We start from the raw sequence: 19939 nt of genomic DNA, 5'->3' as shown, positions 1-19939 counted from the left end.
GATGTGAATCAGCCAGGGATTTATTAACAGGTCTTTCAGTGACACTGGAATGCCTTAGCTTTACATTCTAACTCAGAGTGCTTTAATCACCTGTGGCCTATATCACGTTCAGAGAGTGGTTTACACCTTTAATAGTAGAGAAGATGATGGTGAGGAGGGTGAAGAGGAGGAGGAGTGGGATTCAGATGTCGACGACGATGATGGTGACCATGGTGATGACAATGATATTGATGATGGTTCGGCAACTGTTTGTGGCAATGAGGTTATTTCGCACGTAGTGCAATTGTTTTCTTTGAATGCTTCATTTAGTTATTGGTAAAGAAAAAATAGGAGGATCCCTCTGCTGCAGGAGACATAAGAAAGCCTGATTAAACTTCTCAAAAACCAAACCTAAACAAGCATAAATCCTGGGAAAATGTTATTTTGATCAATTAAACTAAATCTGATCTCTTTGGCAATACAGATCAGCGCTGTCGTTACTGACGACCAAATTAAACATTCAATGAAAAGAACACCCTCTCTACAATCAAACGTGGGGAGGTTTGATTATGCTGTGGGGTTGCTTTGCTGCCTATGATACTGGGGGCCTTGATCAGGTGTTTTGGAGTCCAATGTTGAACCCAGTGTCCAAAGACTAGGTCTCCATTGAAGGTGGTGTGTCTTCCAGCTGAGCAATGACCCAAAACACACATCAAAAACACCAAGGAATGGTTAAAAAAAAATAGACTGTTCTGGAGTGATGCAGCGAAGAGTCCAGATCTGAATAACATGCCAAATCTATGGCGAGAGATGAAAACAGAAGTTGGTGGAGGGCACACCTCAAACAGAAGAATTTGAGCAGTTTGCTACTGAACAGTGTGCCAAGCGTTCAGTAGAAAGGCACAGCAAGCTCAGGGATGCCAATCATTTTGTCCATGCCATTTGTCTTCATTTTCTAAATTAATATTGTAGACTTAAGTTGACATTTATTTAAGTTTACAAAAATTGAATTGGTTCTGCAAGGTTAGAAACCCAATAACAAGGTGTGGTGACCAAGTATTTCTTTATTTTATTCACTTTTTTAAGAAATCGGGAATTACTTAAGAAAAGTGCAAGGGTGCCAATATATTTGCTGAACTGTACATTTATCACAATCATTTTAAAGTTCCTACAAATGTACTATTTACTCAAATCCCACTATGTCTTCAGAGAGCAGTCTAAACATAGCACATAACCTAGAACGCATTTCTGTTATTATCACTGTTGCATATTTCCAGACATGTGCACTATTTTAAACAGGATATACCACAAACCTGGGTTCTGTTCCAAATCGGATCCATATGAAGATTATATTGTTCCCCATCTGTTAGTAGTTCTTGTTATTATTCGGTACATGTATGCTCTGTCTGTTAGGGGTAAGCTGGCTCGGCCGCACAGAACGCTCTTGTTTTAAATCTCTGAGAAGGTAGAGTTTTTCTTCAGGCATGTAAGTGTGTTTATAATTGTGTAATAGACATATGACCCCTCACCTGTGATTTCCGCTAGAGATGCTGAGCAATGCAGGAGCACTGAATCCAAAGTTTGTGTTCTCAATGTGGACTTCAGTGTTTGATTTGAAAGCTCATTATCAGTGTAAAGGTACTGTATCAAAGGTCTAACAAACATATGGACTTCTCTTCTCACTGACCAATCATAGAGATGCAGGAACAGAAGTGTACAGAATCTCAGGCAGATGTGTCAGTATCTCAGGCAGATGTGGATTATCATGGTTGTCATGCTGAGGTCGGGCATGATGATGCAGTATTAATACTAGCCCTCAGCAACGCCACCTCTGGCCACATCATGACACTGCATGGGATATTATAGTGAGCATAGAGCTCCTAGAAAATTATTAAGTATTGTAATTCCTAATTCTATAATAGTGAGTCAGTCCCTGGAGTGGCTGGGATTCCATATAAGGAGGTATTTCCCCTATTTATCTCTCCTTCCCTTCACAATGTTTATATTCATCATTATTTTGCATCAGATCTCAACATGGCTGTAGGATATTTTGAATAATTCCATTTCACTTTAATATGTCTCATCTGAGAATGTTGTATCTCACCTATTATTTTAATTCATAAAGGTTTGTTCTAGACATATGTTTATTTGTGCTTTATAACAGATGGCAGGCTGGTTATAAAATGTTTTAGGAGGTTTCAAGTGCTTTTTAAAGTTTGAAATCAATTGGGGTGGACTCACCTTGAAACCCTTCGTTATTTGTGATAAATACAGCTGATATTAATTTCACTTTCAAAATGTTCTCCTTTTAAAATAGAACATAATTAATGTTATTATAGAGTCACTCCATTAAAAACTTCTATAATTCATATAATTATGTAACGTTATATAATTATGATACTTAAATGATAAATTATGTTCATTGCTATAATAATAAGTTATAAATGTGGCTGTTTATAGCACTGGAACCCAACTGAATGTGATTAATGTAGTGTAACTCTCTAGGACTGCAAATGGACTTAGTGAACTGACGACTAAAAGAGGACAAGAGCTTTTATCAGATGTCTGATGTGAAGACTAATATCACTGACAAAAGTTATACAAAATAAAAAATAAAATAACTAACTAAACATTTTCTGAATCAACTGCAACAAAGTTTGTGTGTGCACGTGTGATACGAGTGTGTGCATTTGCATGTGTGTTTGAGACTGTTAGACATGATGATTGAGGGCTGTGGAGCAGCTCAGAGATGTGGGTCCCTGGTCTATAAAAGGCTGAAGTATGTGTGTCCCTGAGTAGGACCAGGCTAGTCTAAGGCTGATGTAGCGTTCCTCTGTAATAAGATCACCCAGAAACAGTCATTTTCAAGCGTTTTATTGTCAGAAAAAAAAGACCGCTCTGCCTTTATAAGTTCACTTCTCTATTTAGCCATGGGCATGAGCACATTGGGACTGACACATACTCTCTTTCTATAAACATGTAACCACACAACTGTAAATCTAAATCTTAACAATAAGTGTGAGAATTTAACAGGGTTGTTCAAGAAACTTGTGTATGATTCAAAGATACACATTGATTTTTAGGATAACAACTAATTAAGCAAGATGGCACCAACAGACAGGGTATCCTGGCTTCCAGTCCTTAACAAACTATGCAGTATTTTGTTTTTTATGTATTATTTCTTACATTGCTAGCCCAAAAAATGTTAAGTGTCATTACATTCAGCCGGGAAGAACTATTGGATATCAGATCGATGTCAACTTACCAGCACTACAACCAAGAAAACAACTTTCCCGAAGCGGATCCTTTGTTCGAACCACCCAAGGTATTCAAACTGATTCCAGAGGCTGACACAAAACAACTTTGCAGCAGAAGACTTAGACAGAGCGGCCTTCTGTTCAGACTTCGAAGGCACCGACAACACCCACCACTTCCGAGTATATTACTCGCTAATGTCCAGTCTCTAGTTAACAAGGTAGACGGAAATAGAGCAAGAGTTGCTTTCCAGAGAGACTGGGATTATGGGATTCTGGGATTGTAACATACTCTGTTTCACGGAAAAATGGCTCTCAGGGGACATGCTGTCAGAGTCGGTACAGCCACCGGAATTCTTTGTTTGCAGCGCCAACAGGAATAAACATCTCTCAGGGAAGAAGAAGAATGATTAATGACTCATGGTGAAATTGTAACAACATACAGGAACTCAAGTCCTTCTTTTCACCTGACCTAGAATTGCTCACAATCAAATGACAACCTTATTATCTCCCAAGAGAATTCTCGTCGGTTATTGTCACAGCCGTGTATATCCCCCCTCAAGCCGATACCACGACAGTCCTCAAGGAACTCCACTGGACTCTATGCAAACTGGAAACCATATACCCTGAGGCTGCATTTATTGCAGCTGGGGATTTTTAACAAAGCATATTTGAGAACAAGGCTACCTAAATTCTATGAGCATATTGATAGTAGTACCCGGGCTGGCAAAGCACTGGATGACTGCTACTCTAACTTCCGTGATGCATACAATGCCCTCCCCCGCCCTCCGTCCGGCAAATCTGACCACGACTCCATTTTGCTTCTCCCCTCCTATAGGCAGAAACTGAAACAGGATGTACCCCTGACAAGGTGTAACGGTTTTCTTGCAGTGAAGGAGAGGCGGACCAAAATGCAGCGTGGTTTCTATTCATGGTTCTTTAATAAAGAAAACTACACATGAATAGACTAACAAAACAATAAACGTGAGAAAACCTAAACAGCCCTATCTGGTGCAAACACAAAGACAGGAACAATCACCCACCAACACACAGTGAAACCCAGGCTCCCTAAGTATGATTCTCAATCAGAGACAACTAATGACACCTGCATCTGATTGAAAACCATACTAGGCCGAAACATAGAAATACCCAAATCATAGAAAAGCAAACATAGACTGCCCACCCCAACTCACGCCCTGACCATACTAAATAATGACAAAACAAAGGAAATAAAGGTCAGAACGTGACACAAGGACGATTTAACGCTGGTAACACCAATCGGAATCCATGCTTCAAGATTGTTTTGATCACGCGGACTGGGACATGTTTCGGTTAACCTCAGAGAATAATATAGATTTATTTGCTGATTTGGCAAGTGAGTTTATAAGGAAGTGCATAGGAGACGTTGTACCCACTGAGACTATTAAAACCTACCCTAACCAGAAACCATGGATAGATGGTGGCATTCGCTCAAAACTGAAAGCACGATCCAGCACATTTAACCATGGAAAGATGACCAGGAATATGGCCGAATACAAACAGTGTAGTTATTCCCTCGGCAAGGCAATCAAACAAGCGAAATGTCAGTATAAGGACAAAGTGGAGTTGCAATTCAATGGCTCAGACACAAGACGTATGAGGCAGGGTCTACAGACAATCACTGACTACAAAAAGAAAATCAGCCACGTCACGGACACCGACGTCTTTGCTTCCAGACAAACTAAACACATTCTTTAACCTGCTTTGAGGATAAAAAAGTGCCACCGATGCGGCCCGCTACCAAGGACCGTGGGCTCTCTTTCTCCATGCTCAATGTGAGTGAGACATTTAAACGTGTTAACCCTCGCAAGGCTGCCGGCCCAGATGGCATCCCAAACCGTGTCCTAAGAGCATACGCAGACCAGCTGGCTGGTGTGCTTACAGACATATTTAATCTCTCCTTATCCCAGTCTGCTGTCCCCATGTGCTTCAAGATGGTCACCATTGTTCCTGTACACAAGAAGGCAAAGATAACTGAACTGAATGACTATCGCCCGGTAGCATACACATCACGGACAAACTGAAATAGTCCACCCACACAGACAGTGTGGTGAAGAAGGCACTAAAGTGCCTCTTCAACCTCAGTAGGCTGAAGAAATGTGGCTTGTCACCTAAAACCCTCACAAACTTATACAGATGCACAATTTAGAGCATCCTGTCAGGCTATATTACTGCCTAGTATGGCAACTGCACCGTCCACAACCGCAGGGCTCTCCAGAGGGTGGTGAGGTCAGCACAACGCATCACCTGGGGCAAACTACTGTACCTGCCCTCCATGACACCTTCAGCACCCGATGTCACATGAAGGCCAAAAGATCATCAAGAACAACAACCACCCAAGCCACTGTCGCTACCATCCAGAAGGTGAGGTCAGTACAGGTGCATCAAAGCTGGGACCAAGAGACTGAAAAATAGTTTAAATCTCAAGGCCATCAGACTGCTAAACAGCCATCAATAACACAGAGAGGCTGCTGCCTACATACAGACTTGAAATCATTGGCCACTCTAACAAAGGGATCACTTGTCACTTTATTAATGCCACTTTAATAATGATGTTTACATATCTTGCATTACTCATCCCATATGTATATACTGTATTTTATACCACTTATTTCATCTTGCATAGGCCTCTTAGTCATTGCTCATCCATGTATTTATATGTACATATTCTTATCCCATCCTGTTACTTGTGTGTATTAGGTAGTTGTTGTGGAATTGTTAGATTACTTGTTGATATTGCTGCACTGTTGGCACTAGATGCACGAGTATTTCATTACACTTGCAATAACATCTGCTAACCGTGTGTATGTGACCAATCAAATTTGATTTGATTTGATTTAAATGTTTAGACTGTTAAAATGAGGAGGGAGAGTGAGATGAGAAAAGAATGTCAGGAGACAAACAGAAAGGGTAAGGGATACAGAGAGAGAGAGAACAAGTGAAAACGAGAGAGAGAAGGGTGTCTTTTCCAGGTTGTATCTTTGGTGGTCTCAGGCAGGGTCTCAGTGGATTGTGAACCTAGTGCAAAACACAACAGGGAAACAGAGGAGGGAGCAAGTAGGGGATGAGGGAGGGAGGGGTTACACCACTGAAGTCCCACAATTCATCATGCTCTGGCACCGATAGGGGCCGTCTGGATGAGAGGGAGGGGGGAGAATCGGGGGAGTCTGGGATTGATGGCCAGTGAGACTTTGTGACCTCCCTTTCCCCGAGAGAGGGGATACTGCCGTGTGTGTGTGTGCGCGCGTGTGCATGTGCGTGCGTGTGTTGTGAGAGAGAGAGTGAGACACAGGATCTGAATTTGTTAGACACAGGATCTGTGTTAGACACAGGATCTGATTATCTGTGTACATCCTACAGACATCCTAGTGAGTTGAGTTTGATATTGAGAGATAGTGGAGGAGCCTAAGTCTTTATAATAGGAAGTCTCTATTGAACTCTGACTGTAAAATGACTCTGTTCTAAACACCATTCTCTGGCCATGAAACATGACTGAGATATTTTTGTTTCTCTCTCTCCTTCTTCCTTTCTCTGTCTCTCTCTGACAAGGAATACCTGTAAGGTGACAGCAATGACAAAGTTAATCTGGAAAGCAAAGATCACTTTTGAGGTGGGTGTTGCGCTTTACTCTGTGTGTGTCTGTTTGTGTTGTTTTGGAACCGACTAGACAGCCTACTTTTAACACTGTTTCTGTAACCTAAGTTAACGTGTGCATTTATGTGAGAAATCAGCTTTTGAGGATGGAGTTGGATGCACATTTTTTTATTTTATCTTTATTTAACTAGGTAAGTCAGCTAAGAAAAAATTCTTACTTTCAAAGACGGCCTATGAACAGTGGGTTGAGACATGGCCCGAAAGAGACAGAAACCTTACCTCAGGTCTAGGGACAGTGGGACCTTGACGATCTTAATTTTCAGCACTTGATTTGCTTATCTAGCTTTGGCTCAGCACCTAGATCCGGTTGCTGCCACCTGAGGGATGGCGTGTGGAAGTTTTATCCTGAATAGTGTGTTTGTCTACAGTGCCTTCTGAAAGTATTCACACCACTTGACAGCTTCAAAATGTTGTTGTGTTACAGCCTGAATTTAAAATGAATTGTCACTGGTCCACACACAACACCCCATAATATCAAACTGGAATTATGTTGTTTTTTTTTATTTTTTTATTTTTAACAATCGAATTACAGATGAAAGGCTGAAATGTCTTGAGTCAATAAGTATTTAACCCTCTTTGTTATGGCAAGCCTAAATATGTTCAGGAGTAAACATTTGCTTAACAAGTCATATAATATGTTGCATGGACTCACTCTGTGTTCAATAATAGTGTTTAGCATTATAATTTGTCATTACATTACAACCTCACCTCTTTGCCACATATATAATTATCTGTAAGAAGGGCACCTGTTGGTAGACATTGAATATCCCTTGGAGCAAGGTGAAGTTATTATTTACACTTTGTATGGTGTCTCAATACCCCCAGTCACTACAAATATACAGGTGTCCTTCCTAACTCAGTTGCCAGAGAGGAAGGAAATCACTCCAGGATTTCACTATGAGAACAATGATGACATTAAAACAGTTACAGAGTTTAATGTCTGTGAAAGGAGAAAACTGATGATGGCTCAACAACATTATAGTTACTCCACAATACTAACCTAATTGACAGAGTGAAAAGAAGGAATCCGGAACACAATCCAAATATTCAAAAAAAAATGCATTCTGTTTGCAATTTTGGCACTAAAGTAATCCTGCAAGAAATGTGGTAAAGTAATTTACTTTTTGTCCTCAATCCAAAGTGTTATGTTTGGGGCAAATCGAATACAACACATTACGGAGTACAACTCTCCATATTTTCAAGCATAGTGATGGCTGCATCATGTTAAGGGTATGCTTGTAGTAATTAAGGACTCTGAAGTGTTTCAAAATAAAAAAGAAACAGAATGGAGCTAAGCACAGGCAAAATCCTAGAGGGAAGTCTGGTTCAGTCTGCTTTCCATCAGACACTGGGAGATGAATTCACCTTTAAAACACAAGCCCTAATTTAAATTGGAGTGGTTTACCAAGAAGACAGTGAATGTTCCGAGTTACAGTTTTGACTTAAATCTATTTGAAAATCTTTGGCAAGACCTGAAAATGGTTGTCTAGCAATGATCAACAACCAATTTGACAGAGCTTGGATTTAATTTTTAAGAATAATGGGCAAATGTTGCACAAATCCAGGTGGAAAGCTCTTAGAGACTCACAGAAAGACTGTGAAAGACTCACAGCTGTAATTGCTGCCAAAGGTGCTTCTACAAAGTTTTGACTCAGGGGTGTGAATACTTATGTAAATTAGATTGTTCTGTATTTAATTTTCAATAATACTTGGTGAGAGAGAAAAAAATATCAGCGAAATGCTGTAACATAACAAAATGTGGAATAAGTCAAGGGATATGAACTGTACACTGTATGTCCTAACACTAACAATAACCAAACACTAAACTTCCCCCCCATATTGTGTGTGTGTGTGTGTGTGTGTGTGTGTGTGTGTGTGTGTGTGTGTGTGTGTGTGTGTGTGTGTGTGTGTGTGTGTGTGTGTGTGTGTGTGTGTGTGTGTGTGTGTGTGTGTGTGTGTGTGTGTGTGTGTGTGTGTGTGTGTGTGTGTGTGTGTGTGTGTGTGTGTGTGTGTGTGTGTGTGTGTGTGTGTGTGTGTGTGTGTGTGTGTGTGTGATGGGACTGGAGATGCACAGCATGCTGGTCTTCTTTGATGACATTCTTCCCAGCCAGCCTCTTGTGTTGTCAGTCTACTTTTTTAAACACAACTTAAACTGGGGAAATTAAGCAGCTTTTAAGTAGCAAAACTAATGCTTCATACCTGGTTATGAGCCTAATAGAGCAATAAGAAGTAGCTAAACTCTGATTAAACCAACCAATTTGGACAAATCTCCCACTTACCAACACAGTAAATGACATCAACATGACTAAATAAAGAGAAAGCAGTTATCTGAACAGATTTGATTCATACAAATTATGCTGTCTCCATTATTTCCCTTATTTTTGTCTTAGGGCTTTTGCATTCCAACCTTTTTTCCCCAGAATCTATAAACTGTTTGGTTGTCAGTGTTTGTAAATTCATATTTAGGCTACTATGTAGGTTAAGAGTACATAATATCTGTTTCTAAACTAAACCACTATTGTACTCTTTAGGAGCTGGTGAAAGAGAAAGTTGATGCTGACATCCAACTCATGAAGAATACTACAAACACATAAAACAACGTCCTGTAAATCAATGCAAACCTAGGGAATCAGCTGAGCACTCCAGACCACACGGTGCTCTACAGTCGCTACAGTACGTTAGAAGGAATATTACAACTCCTCTGGAAATAATTGTTTCTTCACTTTTCTGTCCCAAATTAAGTCTATCCATCTGTCATTTGTAAAATTACCCAGAAATATTTTATAGATTTCATTCAACGTTTGTGCAATCATTTGACATATGTATTTAAGAATATAAATACAATAAAACCTGTTATTTGATATATTAGTTGGCCCTATACTTTGTGAATATTTTCTTGACTGTTGATACCCAAACGCTTCAGCACTTTCACCTTAAAATTTTAATTATCCTAAGTGTTTATGATTTGGATGATAATTCGCTCTTCAACGTTATTCCACAAATATGTGGATAGACCAGAGGACACGTGTACAAATGTGTGTCTGATAAATAGGGGAGAGATGTTATGTCTTTGGTTAAATCTTGTAAGGGTATTTTTGAGGTAAAACCTCAAGCTTGAGGCGAGTCAGAATATTGGAGTAATGTTGTCTGAGAGAGTCTCGCGCCCAGGTTGCTCAGAGGTCGATCGAGTCCCAGCCCCTGTCATTTCCCTTCCCCTGTCATTTCCCTTCTCGCACTCGGCGTTCCTCGGTTTGCCCCGTGAGCACACTGCCCCTATTAATTCCTCAGGAAATGCGCTTCCTCGAGGCCTGGCCCTGGATCCCACTCCTGCAGAATGTGTCTCAATCTAGACGTTCTGTGTGCCCGGTCCAAGCACAGCGCTCCCGAGAGGCTGCTTCTACTCTACATAATGACCTCTGTCGTTTTGTCGTTGACTCCTGCTGGAATATGTGGAAAATGAACCGCTTGATTAATCCCGCTAAAGTCGATGTCCGCGCCCCTGCGGAAATCGAATTAGCATAATAATAAAAAATCCCAATAAAGTATATCAGTTTAAGACAGAGATATATTTTTTTATTGCATTGGGTGAGTCTCAATCTACTGCATCCGCCTATGTTGCACTTCTGCATTTGCGGTGAAAGGTGACAGAGCTGGAGCAGTGTTTGTCAGACCATGAGACATTCCAAAAATCGGTCTTCTTACAAAAGCGTCTGTAGATTCCGAATGGTTTGACCTTCAAACTATTATGAAGAGATTGAAAGATGAGACCCTCACGAGCATGTGCATGTCAGTTGTTTTACTCTAGGAAACCCACAGGCCTCACAAGACCAGTCTAAAGGTCCCATACCCGTTTTAAAAAATGAAAATATATATGGAGACTGTTTAATGCCAAAAATATGGGGTTAGATACACACATACACATATATATATATATATATATATATATATATATATATATATATATATATATATATATATATATATATGCATGTATGTATATGTTTCCTGACATTTCTTATATCCCTTAGATATAGGAGAGACACTTCAGAACAAACTTCACTTTGTTATGTTTTTGGGACTGTTGTTCCATCTAGTGAATATGTTATTCAATGCGTTTGTTTGGGTTAATAGCAGTAAGACCCAAAATAACTTTTCATAAATAAAACATATTATATATTTTTGGGATACTTCAATGGGTATTAATATCAAGTAGATAAATGATCCTTGTTATGACCTTCTTAAAACGATTCCATATAACGTCGGGAACCCTTTGACATTTTTTCTTAATTTGAAAATGTAAGGTTTCAAAGTAAGTTTGCAAAGAGGGAACGAACTGATTTGTATAGATCTGCCTGCCTGCCTCTCTCTTTTTTTTCTTAAAGACATCACCTCGAACATTTAAACTCACAGTTTGACCATTGGAGACAGCGCTGCATCTGTGTGGACCTGTAATTGGTAACAGATGGAGCTTTGAGGTTGGCCCTGGAGCCCAACAGAACCCGGCTGCGAGCGAAAACACACCAGTTTCCACTGTGCCGAGTCTCCTCCTCGCGCCCTACCGGCCCCACACAGGTGCACGGGCCCAGCCGCGCGCCACCACTAACTGCAGCAGCACTGTGCTGGTCGAGGCTCGTCTTTCAGAACGCACGGGAACTGAAGGCAGGCGACCCTGTTCCAGGCTGGACTTACTAGAAAAGAACGCGAGAGGAGCGTGTGCCATCACCATATTTTTCAGAAGAACTTGGCTATGAAAAACTCAAATAATAATTTCGACAGTAAAGGAGTAGAGCAAAATTAAATTAAATACTCTAACAATCTCCTGAAATGGTGGTCTTTAAAAAAAAACCGTTTTTATCGCTCTCTGTTCATTGCCCTTAGGCTATTCCTAATGTGTGAAATGGAGGGTATAGCGTTGTATTGCTAATATATTTGCCGCAATTTGAATATAAGGTCTCATTAAAATGTTTGGTTTCATAAATATGATCCAAATGTAATATATACAGGCCCGAGACAAATCATTGCCTTACCAGTTTGGAATGCATTCTCAATGTGTTTTTGTTTTTCGTGTCATAGGTCACGGTTTAAAATCAGCTATCACCTGTTCTTCATAAAGCAATAGAGAATTAATGAAAATACACCACGTCTATAGCCTAGTAGGCTATAGGCTATACACTCTTTAAATAAATCAAAAGTGAGAGTGAAAAGAGAGCGTGAATATAGAAACACTCCAGCGGAAATGGCGTCCTTAAGTCATCTGAACCCTATTAGTGCTTAGCATTTCTGACATTCTCCACTGCCTCGATAAATAAACAAGTAAAGGGGAAATTGTTTGTTAAGTGGAACTCTGTAATTGGATTTATCTCTAATAAAACATAGCAGATTGAGATTACCATCAGAAAGGGCCCCAAATACTGATGCGGTATGAACATTAATCTAAAATGTTGTTTGTTTGTCTTTTTCCTGTAAGATTATTTGTGTGCTATTTCTAAAGGCTGACTGTCACCAACTGATGAGCGAATAGAGAAGCATGAGATCGTCTCGATTACCTGAGAACCCGTACAAAAGCCTTTAATTGTTCATTTTCTTGTCACTTGGATAGCCTATATGTCTAGTTTATAGCAATACTGTATCGAGTAGCCTAAATTCATAGTTTACTGTTCGCTGTTTACATAGTGATAATTACTGTTTCGTGTTCTCCTTTTCTTGCCAACATATTGACTCATAATCATAATCCTTGAATTGGTGTTTGGCATATCGGTTTACGACAGTTGATAGGTATAAGCCTTGCTCAATTACACTATTGTAATAGAACCTATCGTGTCTTAGAACCACTAAACGTCCCCACGAAGCAGTGGCAATCTTCACCGTCACTTCTGATTTTTCCGATTGGTTTAGAAAATGGCGCGCCTTCAAGCGTTTTGATCTCCCCAGCTCCTTGGCTCCCCCGGATTTTGCACCGAGGCCTGCCCGCATAGGACGGGCCTGGGCGATGAGACAGACGTCACACTCCTGTGGTTAGATTTATCCCCACCACGACCTTAAACAGTGCTTGGTAAATTATGTCTTAATGTATCAGACGTGTGAGACAGAGCGGAGATTGAATGACCGTAGATTATTTTTTGGGACATGTTCATGCATTGACGTGTTATTGAGTGGCGTAGCCTACAGCTTTATCTTGAAGGCGGCCAGAAGTGTTGGGTTTGTAGGCCTTAACAACTTAATTGAAAGGCGAGGGGAGGGTCTCAGCGAAGCGTTACACATCCTCTCTGTGTGTGTGTGTGTGTGTGTGTGTGTGTGTGTGTGTGTGTGTGTGTGTGTGTGTGTGTGTGTGTGTGTGTGTGTGTGTGTGTGTGTGTGTGTGTGTGTGTGTGTGTGTGTGTGTGTGTGTGTTGTGTGATATTGCTGTTGCCTGGCAAATTGATTTGATAAACTCTTGCCCCTGACGCTCATACAGCCCATGTCAGTCTGTGTGCGCATTGAGCGAATGGTCATGACATTCCAACAGACATTCTCACGTTCACTCATTGCGTGTTTAATTACGTGTTTAGCTCATTGTGGAATGTGCAACACCTAACAAATGGTCAAATACAGTTTAATAGTCATGGGGAAATTGTGTTGTTGTGGTCATACTTAGGCTACTTTAATCAAGGCTATTGTTAGAATATTGCCTGCGTGGTCAGCAATCTTTTCCTATACTAGGCTGTTTGTTTTAACCTAATTCTTTCATAACTATAATGCATAATGCATAGTTTGAAAGTTCAACTCCTTTATTTCATATCTGTCCAAATTCCTTTATTTCTTGATAAAATTATTTTTCTAGGATTAAATCAAGAGTTAAAACAAGTCCGGTTATCGTTATTGCAGCAGAACTCCTCGCCTTGATTAAATATTATCTGTGTCCATAAAATGAGTATTTAGCAACCCATATTTAATTAACGTGTAATAACTTAATTTTAACCTCAATATTAATAACGTGTTCATTTGCATAACGGCTTATTTTATCTGAAAAACTGATCACATGGATTATTTTTGTCATAAAGGCAAGCACTCCCCTCACTATCTGTCAACCTAAATAAAGTTCAAATCAATAGTAGACCTACAGAGTGTATTATTTCACAACACTTGAACCTTCTTTAAAGATATGCCTGTCTCCACAAAATAATTATGTGGAGACAGGCATATCTTTAAAGAAGGTTCAAGTGTTGTAAAATAATACATTATTTTTGTGTAAACGCCTAGGCTATAGTGTAGCCTATTAGCTAGTGCTGTGCATGTATGTATTTGTGCGTGTGGAGGAGGGTGGCCAAGTAACCTAATCGATTAGTCATCTCTGTCTTGTCAACAGTAATAATCCATGATGTATTCTGAGGTTTGTGTAAACAGCGCGGGAGAGTGTTTTAGGCCAGAAGTGGTAGGCCTATAGGCACTAGGCAGCTTCAGAAAGCAACCGGTGCTCATATAGTGGCAGCACGTCGCTTCGCCTTTTTATGAAGCATTGTTGACATCCTCCCCATTGACCTCTACCTCTCGCTCTGCCTTTTCCGTCCCATGAAAAATTATTCCGCGCGCTGATTGAATTTTATTCCTTCCTGACCTGGCCCGTTCGTGACAGCGCCATCCATCTTCGTGCGCCGACTTGAAGTTCGTTTGTTACTTCGAAAGAATCTGATGAATTTTATTAGCGCGATTATGGCAACATTTGAACTATCTGCCTATTGAAATATTGCTCGGCCACTATTATATTTCAATCTAATTATATGTGTATTGTTGTGATACAGCCTATGCCAATGCATAGATCTACATGTATAGTTGTTTATTTTGTGTTGTCGTGATAAACACGGTACAGCCTCTAACCAGTAGACTACAAGGAAGTTGTTTTTATTAGGCTACTGATACACCAATAGTTTATGCGCCATAATAAAATGTGGATAAAACCATCCAGGTTAATAAGCAACATTAGCAGTGTTTATTACTACAGACTAACAGCCTGGAACAGGTCGACGGACTGGAAAGATTTTGGTTTGGGCTGTCAAGCAGCCTAGATTAAGTGGAGCATTTGTGCTGCGGTGTAGTGTTGCCTGTTCACTTGCTCCATTCTCGATCCAATAGTTTCCCAAATGCAAGCAATCACAACAATGACACATTTTCACTGACAACCAGAGATAAGTCAATCTTCGACCCAGTCCTGCCTCCCCGACTTGCCCTACAGACACACCTGCATTACATTTGGGCTTCAGCAAAGCGATGATGTCAGAGAGTAAAACTATCTCCTCTCCTCCACTGTTCTTTAATCCACAGAGCCCGGGGCCGACTGGCTGCTGGTTCTGGCTCAGCGCGGAGGTATGTGATATAATGCATATAGGCTAAATTCATTATTGTCATATGTTTGACTGAGCCCCAGGTTGTGTCCCAAATGGTACCCTATTCCCATATATAATGCTCTACGTTTGACGCCCTGGCACTAGGGAATAGGGTGTCATTTGGGAGGGCCCCCAGTCAGTTACTCCGTGTAATAGTCAGACCCAGGGCCACATGCTTAGAGGCCGCAGATTAGGGAGGGAGGGAGAATATTGTCTTTGACACAGTAAGCAAGCAGATGCTTTCTGACATCCCTGTACACTCAATTAACGAGCAAATTGCCCAAGCTGTAGTGACTACCAATTGTTACTCTATTGGAGCAACTGATGTTAGTTTTTTTTTTTTTAAGGAAACCACTACAATTTTGTTGTGAATTTGTATTAACTGCAAATTTGTTGTATCTGCAATTCAAACAGTCAAGCTACAGTAATATCTTAGCAGTGATTATTTTAAAACATCTTACATGGTACAAATTGGTGTGTATTTAATTAAAGGAAATAATAATAATAATAATAACGATATAGTAATGCAAAAGAAGATAACACATTTTCACCAGATCTTGTCCTAAAGCATTATCAATACATTTTCTTGAAACCGACATACACATTTTTTTAACAATATCTAGATTAACAATTATACTTTTAATTCCTAATTTAAATGAATTCAAAGTCTCTCTCTCTCTCTCTCTCTCTCTCTCTCTCTCTCTCTCTCTCTCTCTCTCTCTCTCTCTCTTCTCTCTCTCTCTCTCTGTGTTGTTGGCAATGTTTTATGTAATCTTTAACAAGTTGCTGCAGCAACCTAACATCTGGCAAAGATAATATTTCAGGTATGCGTGGTATAACTAAGCGTCCGTAAACACACGTGGCCACTCCAAACAACAGCCGGATACCCTGGCACCGGGGAGCTAGTAGCCTAAACAGCGACCTAGCCCTCCATCAATAGCCGTGTTACAACGTTTGGCTTCTGGCTCGCCCTGCACCAAGGACCCGTTAAACTAAAGGAGGCCTGGAGGTCAAGATGATGACAGAGTATTTCATCTCAGGGGGAAAAAAAGCCAAGCCAAGCTTACATATGTTGTCACCAAATTGACTTCACATCCCTCCTCAATATAGCCTTATGATTTTAGAATATAAATTACTACGGTATCTTAATTGCACAAACACAACATTTGTTTGTGTAGTTATGTATCTCTCACTCTCTTACCTCTGTCCCGTATCTCTATCTCAGATTGTGTGCTGTAGTTCTGTGGAACATTTCATTTCTGCTGACGACACAAATATAGGCCAAGGCAGACGAGTAGGCCCAGTAGCCTACAACTTATTTTAGATTTTTATAACAAAGCAAAAATGCCCAAATATTGCAAACCCTGCATTCAAGATAGTCCTAAATGTAGAAACAAAACGAGCATTTTGCTCATCATTATTTTGATTGGATGTTTTGGACCCACCAATCGTATTTCCCCCTCTAGCACATCCCATAGCCTAAGGAGAGGTATGTTGAAACATTTGTTATGTTACCATAACAATAGCCTATCCTTTCACAGGAATAACTAACAATTACACGGAGATATATCACAAACCCTGAGTACTTGCATAATACACTACAAGCCCAGGAACAAACATATAGCCTATATTACATCCTTTCGGATTACAGTGCGTGTAATACATCAGAACAATCGGATTAGTCGCTGTAGCCTTGTGTGTGTGTAGTATTGCTTTACGTTGTAATAATACTGGGACTCATACAATTGTCACCTCGTTGAAACGGTTTGTGTTTTTACAGGGATTTCTCAAGAAAATAAACCAATGCAACTCACTACAGACTGCAACGTTTGCTAGCAGAACAAAACTGCGTGCTGATGTACCCCAATAGGCCTCATTATTGTAGCAGGGCCATAAGGCCATCACAGTACATCAAGACAAGAAACAGAACGCCTTAATTACTCTAAATAGCCGCCGTAAATGTAGTCACACTGTGTGAGGTGTTTTGTACCATCGTTTCTGTTTTATATAATTAATTCGAAATACAGAAGACAAACGTCCCCTGCAGTTTGTTTATGTTTAGGCATACCTCAGTCTTTTAAAATGACACATGATTTGAACCATAGGCCTATATACAAATGACGTCTATGTACGAACAGAAAATGCAACATGACACCTAATTTTGCAATAATAGGCCAAACTTTTATTTTACATTGCCTCCCTTATTCTAAAGCCAGGACAATATAGGCCTCTATGGCGAGCTAATAAACACGTCAGATTTAAATCAAATAGATTGGCAATTTATTAGACAAACAATGCAATGCCTTCAGAATACTTCTAACAAATGAGACAAAACATTTAATAGAATAGTTCGGTATACAAGTTCCCCTCATTTGTTATAAAATAACAATTCCTTGGACAATTTTAGGCAGCTGAATTTGGAAACTTAGTCCAGAACATCCAACTAGAATCCCTTACTTTCTAATAATAAATTACTATATGCAATTTACAATCAATAACACGTTTATAAAATGGTGGATGTTAAAACAACAATCTTTAAAAAAGATCCCGAAGTGAGAGAGAAAAAAAACTTACGTGTTTTTTGGTGATGTAACACACCCCTCTGTCTGACATACACACCAGAACAAATCTCATCTCTCTCAATATGTTTAGTCCATTCTGTGAGGAATAATGGACCAGTATGAGGAAGGTTTAAGTACAAAAGATGAAAATATATATTAAAGTTATTCGTAAAAAAAAAAACATGGTTTTGTTGTTTTTAGAACTTGCTGCAGTCATAAACGAAAGCTCCGGAAGTACGGTAGATGGATTGACCGGAGGGGAAAGCCATTTGACAGCTATTATTCCCGTTAACCGGGGAGCTATTCAAACCGATCCGTTGAGACTCGAACATCTCTCGCACCGAGTGGAAGTTCTGTTGCTGTGCCGGGTAGCTCGTGCCCAGATGTCCCAGGTCCCCGTACCAGGACGCGAGCCGGCCCTGGTGCGCGTGGTGACCACCATCCTGTCCCACGCTCAGGTTGCCATGCCCGAGCGGGGATGTGGTCGTCGTGGTGATGGAGTAATCGGGCAGTGTCTCGTCCACCGTGGTGGAGGGCGCGAGGTGGCCGCCCCGGTCTCCGGCGTACAAGCTCATGGCTTGCATGTTGCAATGGTATGTAGCGTTAGAGTTCGTGGAGATGGAGTTCTGGTTGCAGTTTGGTGAGTTGTAAGCAGACGTCTGGTTGGGGGAATAGTTGAGCGATAGAGAGGGGGTTATACCTGTCCTAGAGGATGCGATAAGAGGGGACGTGAGCTCCGTGGTGCCCTGGGGCGACCCCCGAAGTGAGGTCATGATGTTGTCCACGCTGAAGCCCTGCGCCGCCGCCTGGATGTGATGGTGATGCTCGGGGCCCTCCATTGAGAGGGACCGGGCGGAGGGCACACTGTGAGGGCTGCCGGTGGACATACTACTACTGCTGCCAGGACTCTCTGTTTTGGGCACAGGTAAGCCTGGGGACTCGGTCTGTGGAGGAGTAGAAGTCCCGTTCTCCGTCTTTATATCCTGGATGCGCACGGGCTGGGAGCCTTGCACGGGCTGCTCGTTCTCCAGGTCAGGGGCTCCTCTCCTTGACGAGTCCTTGCCTTGCCTGTCATCCTTGTCCTTCTGAACATTACTCTTCTTGAACCGTCTGCGACGCCTCAGGAAGCTGCCGTTCTCGAACATGTTATATGAGTCCGGATCCAGAGTCCAGTAGCTGCCTTTACCCGGCTTCTTATCGTCCCGGGCCACTTTGACGAAGCACTCGTTGAGGGACAGGTTGTGCCGGATGCTGTTCTGCCAGCCCTGCTTGTTATCTCGGTAGAACGGAAACCTCTCCATGATAAATTGATAAATCCCATTCAGTGTCACCTTCTTATCTGGTGAGTTCTGTATCGCCATGGTGATGAGGGCGATGTAGCTGTACGGAGGTTTGACCATGTCCTTGGGCTGGTGCTGCGGGGTGTACGGTCCGTACGCACGCGCCATGCTGGCCTGGTACTGGTCTTGGGCCGGGTGAGAGTACATACTCATGGGAGCAGACATACCGGTGTATCCTCCACCGGTCGCGGCCCGGTAGTAGCTCTGGTCACTGCTAATGTAAGGCACAACGCCAAGGGAGTTAGGACTGGAGACGGAGTAGCGCGCCTGCATTCTCTCCTCCTCGCCTTCCCGTAAAGTTTGAAAGAATGAAGAACTCTCCCAAAAGTTTCAGCCAGACGGGGATGGGTAGCTCCGGTTTCCTTCGCAGTCTCCTTTGCTTTATTTTCTGTTTGTTGCGAAGGGAGTTTGTGGAAATATGTTTAGCCTACGCCACGGCTTGCCAGGGTGACTGGAGTGAAGGCTGCGCACAGTCTACTGAGGCGAACATTGAGAAAACTACAGCTCAAGCATCCGTCACGACAGAGAAACTTGTTTTACTCTGTTCACATTTTGGCCTGTGGCTGCTCCTCCCCGAATGCGTTCCAACATCCAATCCGATGGGAGCTCGATTCGAACGTGCACGAGGAAAAGCAAAGGAGAGAACTCCCAGCTCACGTAAGATGATTTGAGGGACAACGCTATAGTATTGCTCAATTTGCCAACGGTTTGTGCAATATTGAACCAATATTGCAATATTGAACCATTAACAT

At 41.3% G+C, this 19939-nt stretch overlaps 1 protein-coding gene across 1 annotated transcript; it reads right to left on the bottom strand.

The window, feature by feature from the left end:
* Positions 1–16022: 16022 nt before the first annotated feature.
* LOC135556227 (forkhead box C1-A-like) lies at positions 16023–19721 on the bottom strand. The gene has a single exon (XM_064989245.1). The coding sequence runs from the start codon at positions 19458–19460 to the stop codon at positions 18045–18047; it is 1416 nt and encodes a 471-aa protein (XP_064845317.1). The 5' UTR covers positions 19461–19721; the 3' UTR covers positions 16023–18044.
* Between the last annotated feature and the right edge of the window lie 218 nt (positions 19722–19939).

The sequence above is a fragment of the Oncorhynchus masou genome, chromosome 15, assembly GCF_036934945.1.
Source record: "Oncorhynchus masou masou isolate Uvic2021 chromosome 15, UVic_Omas_1.1, whole genome shotgun sequence".
Classification (NCBI taxonomy): domain Eukaryota; kingdom Metazoa; phylum Chordata; class Actinopteri; order Salmoniformes; family Salmonidae; genus Oncorhynchus; species Oncorhynchus masou.
Note: the sequence above shows the minus strand (reverse complement) of the source record. Positions and strands in the feature narration are given on the sequence as shown.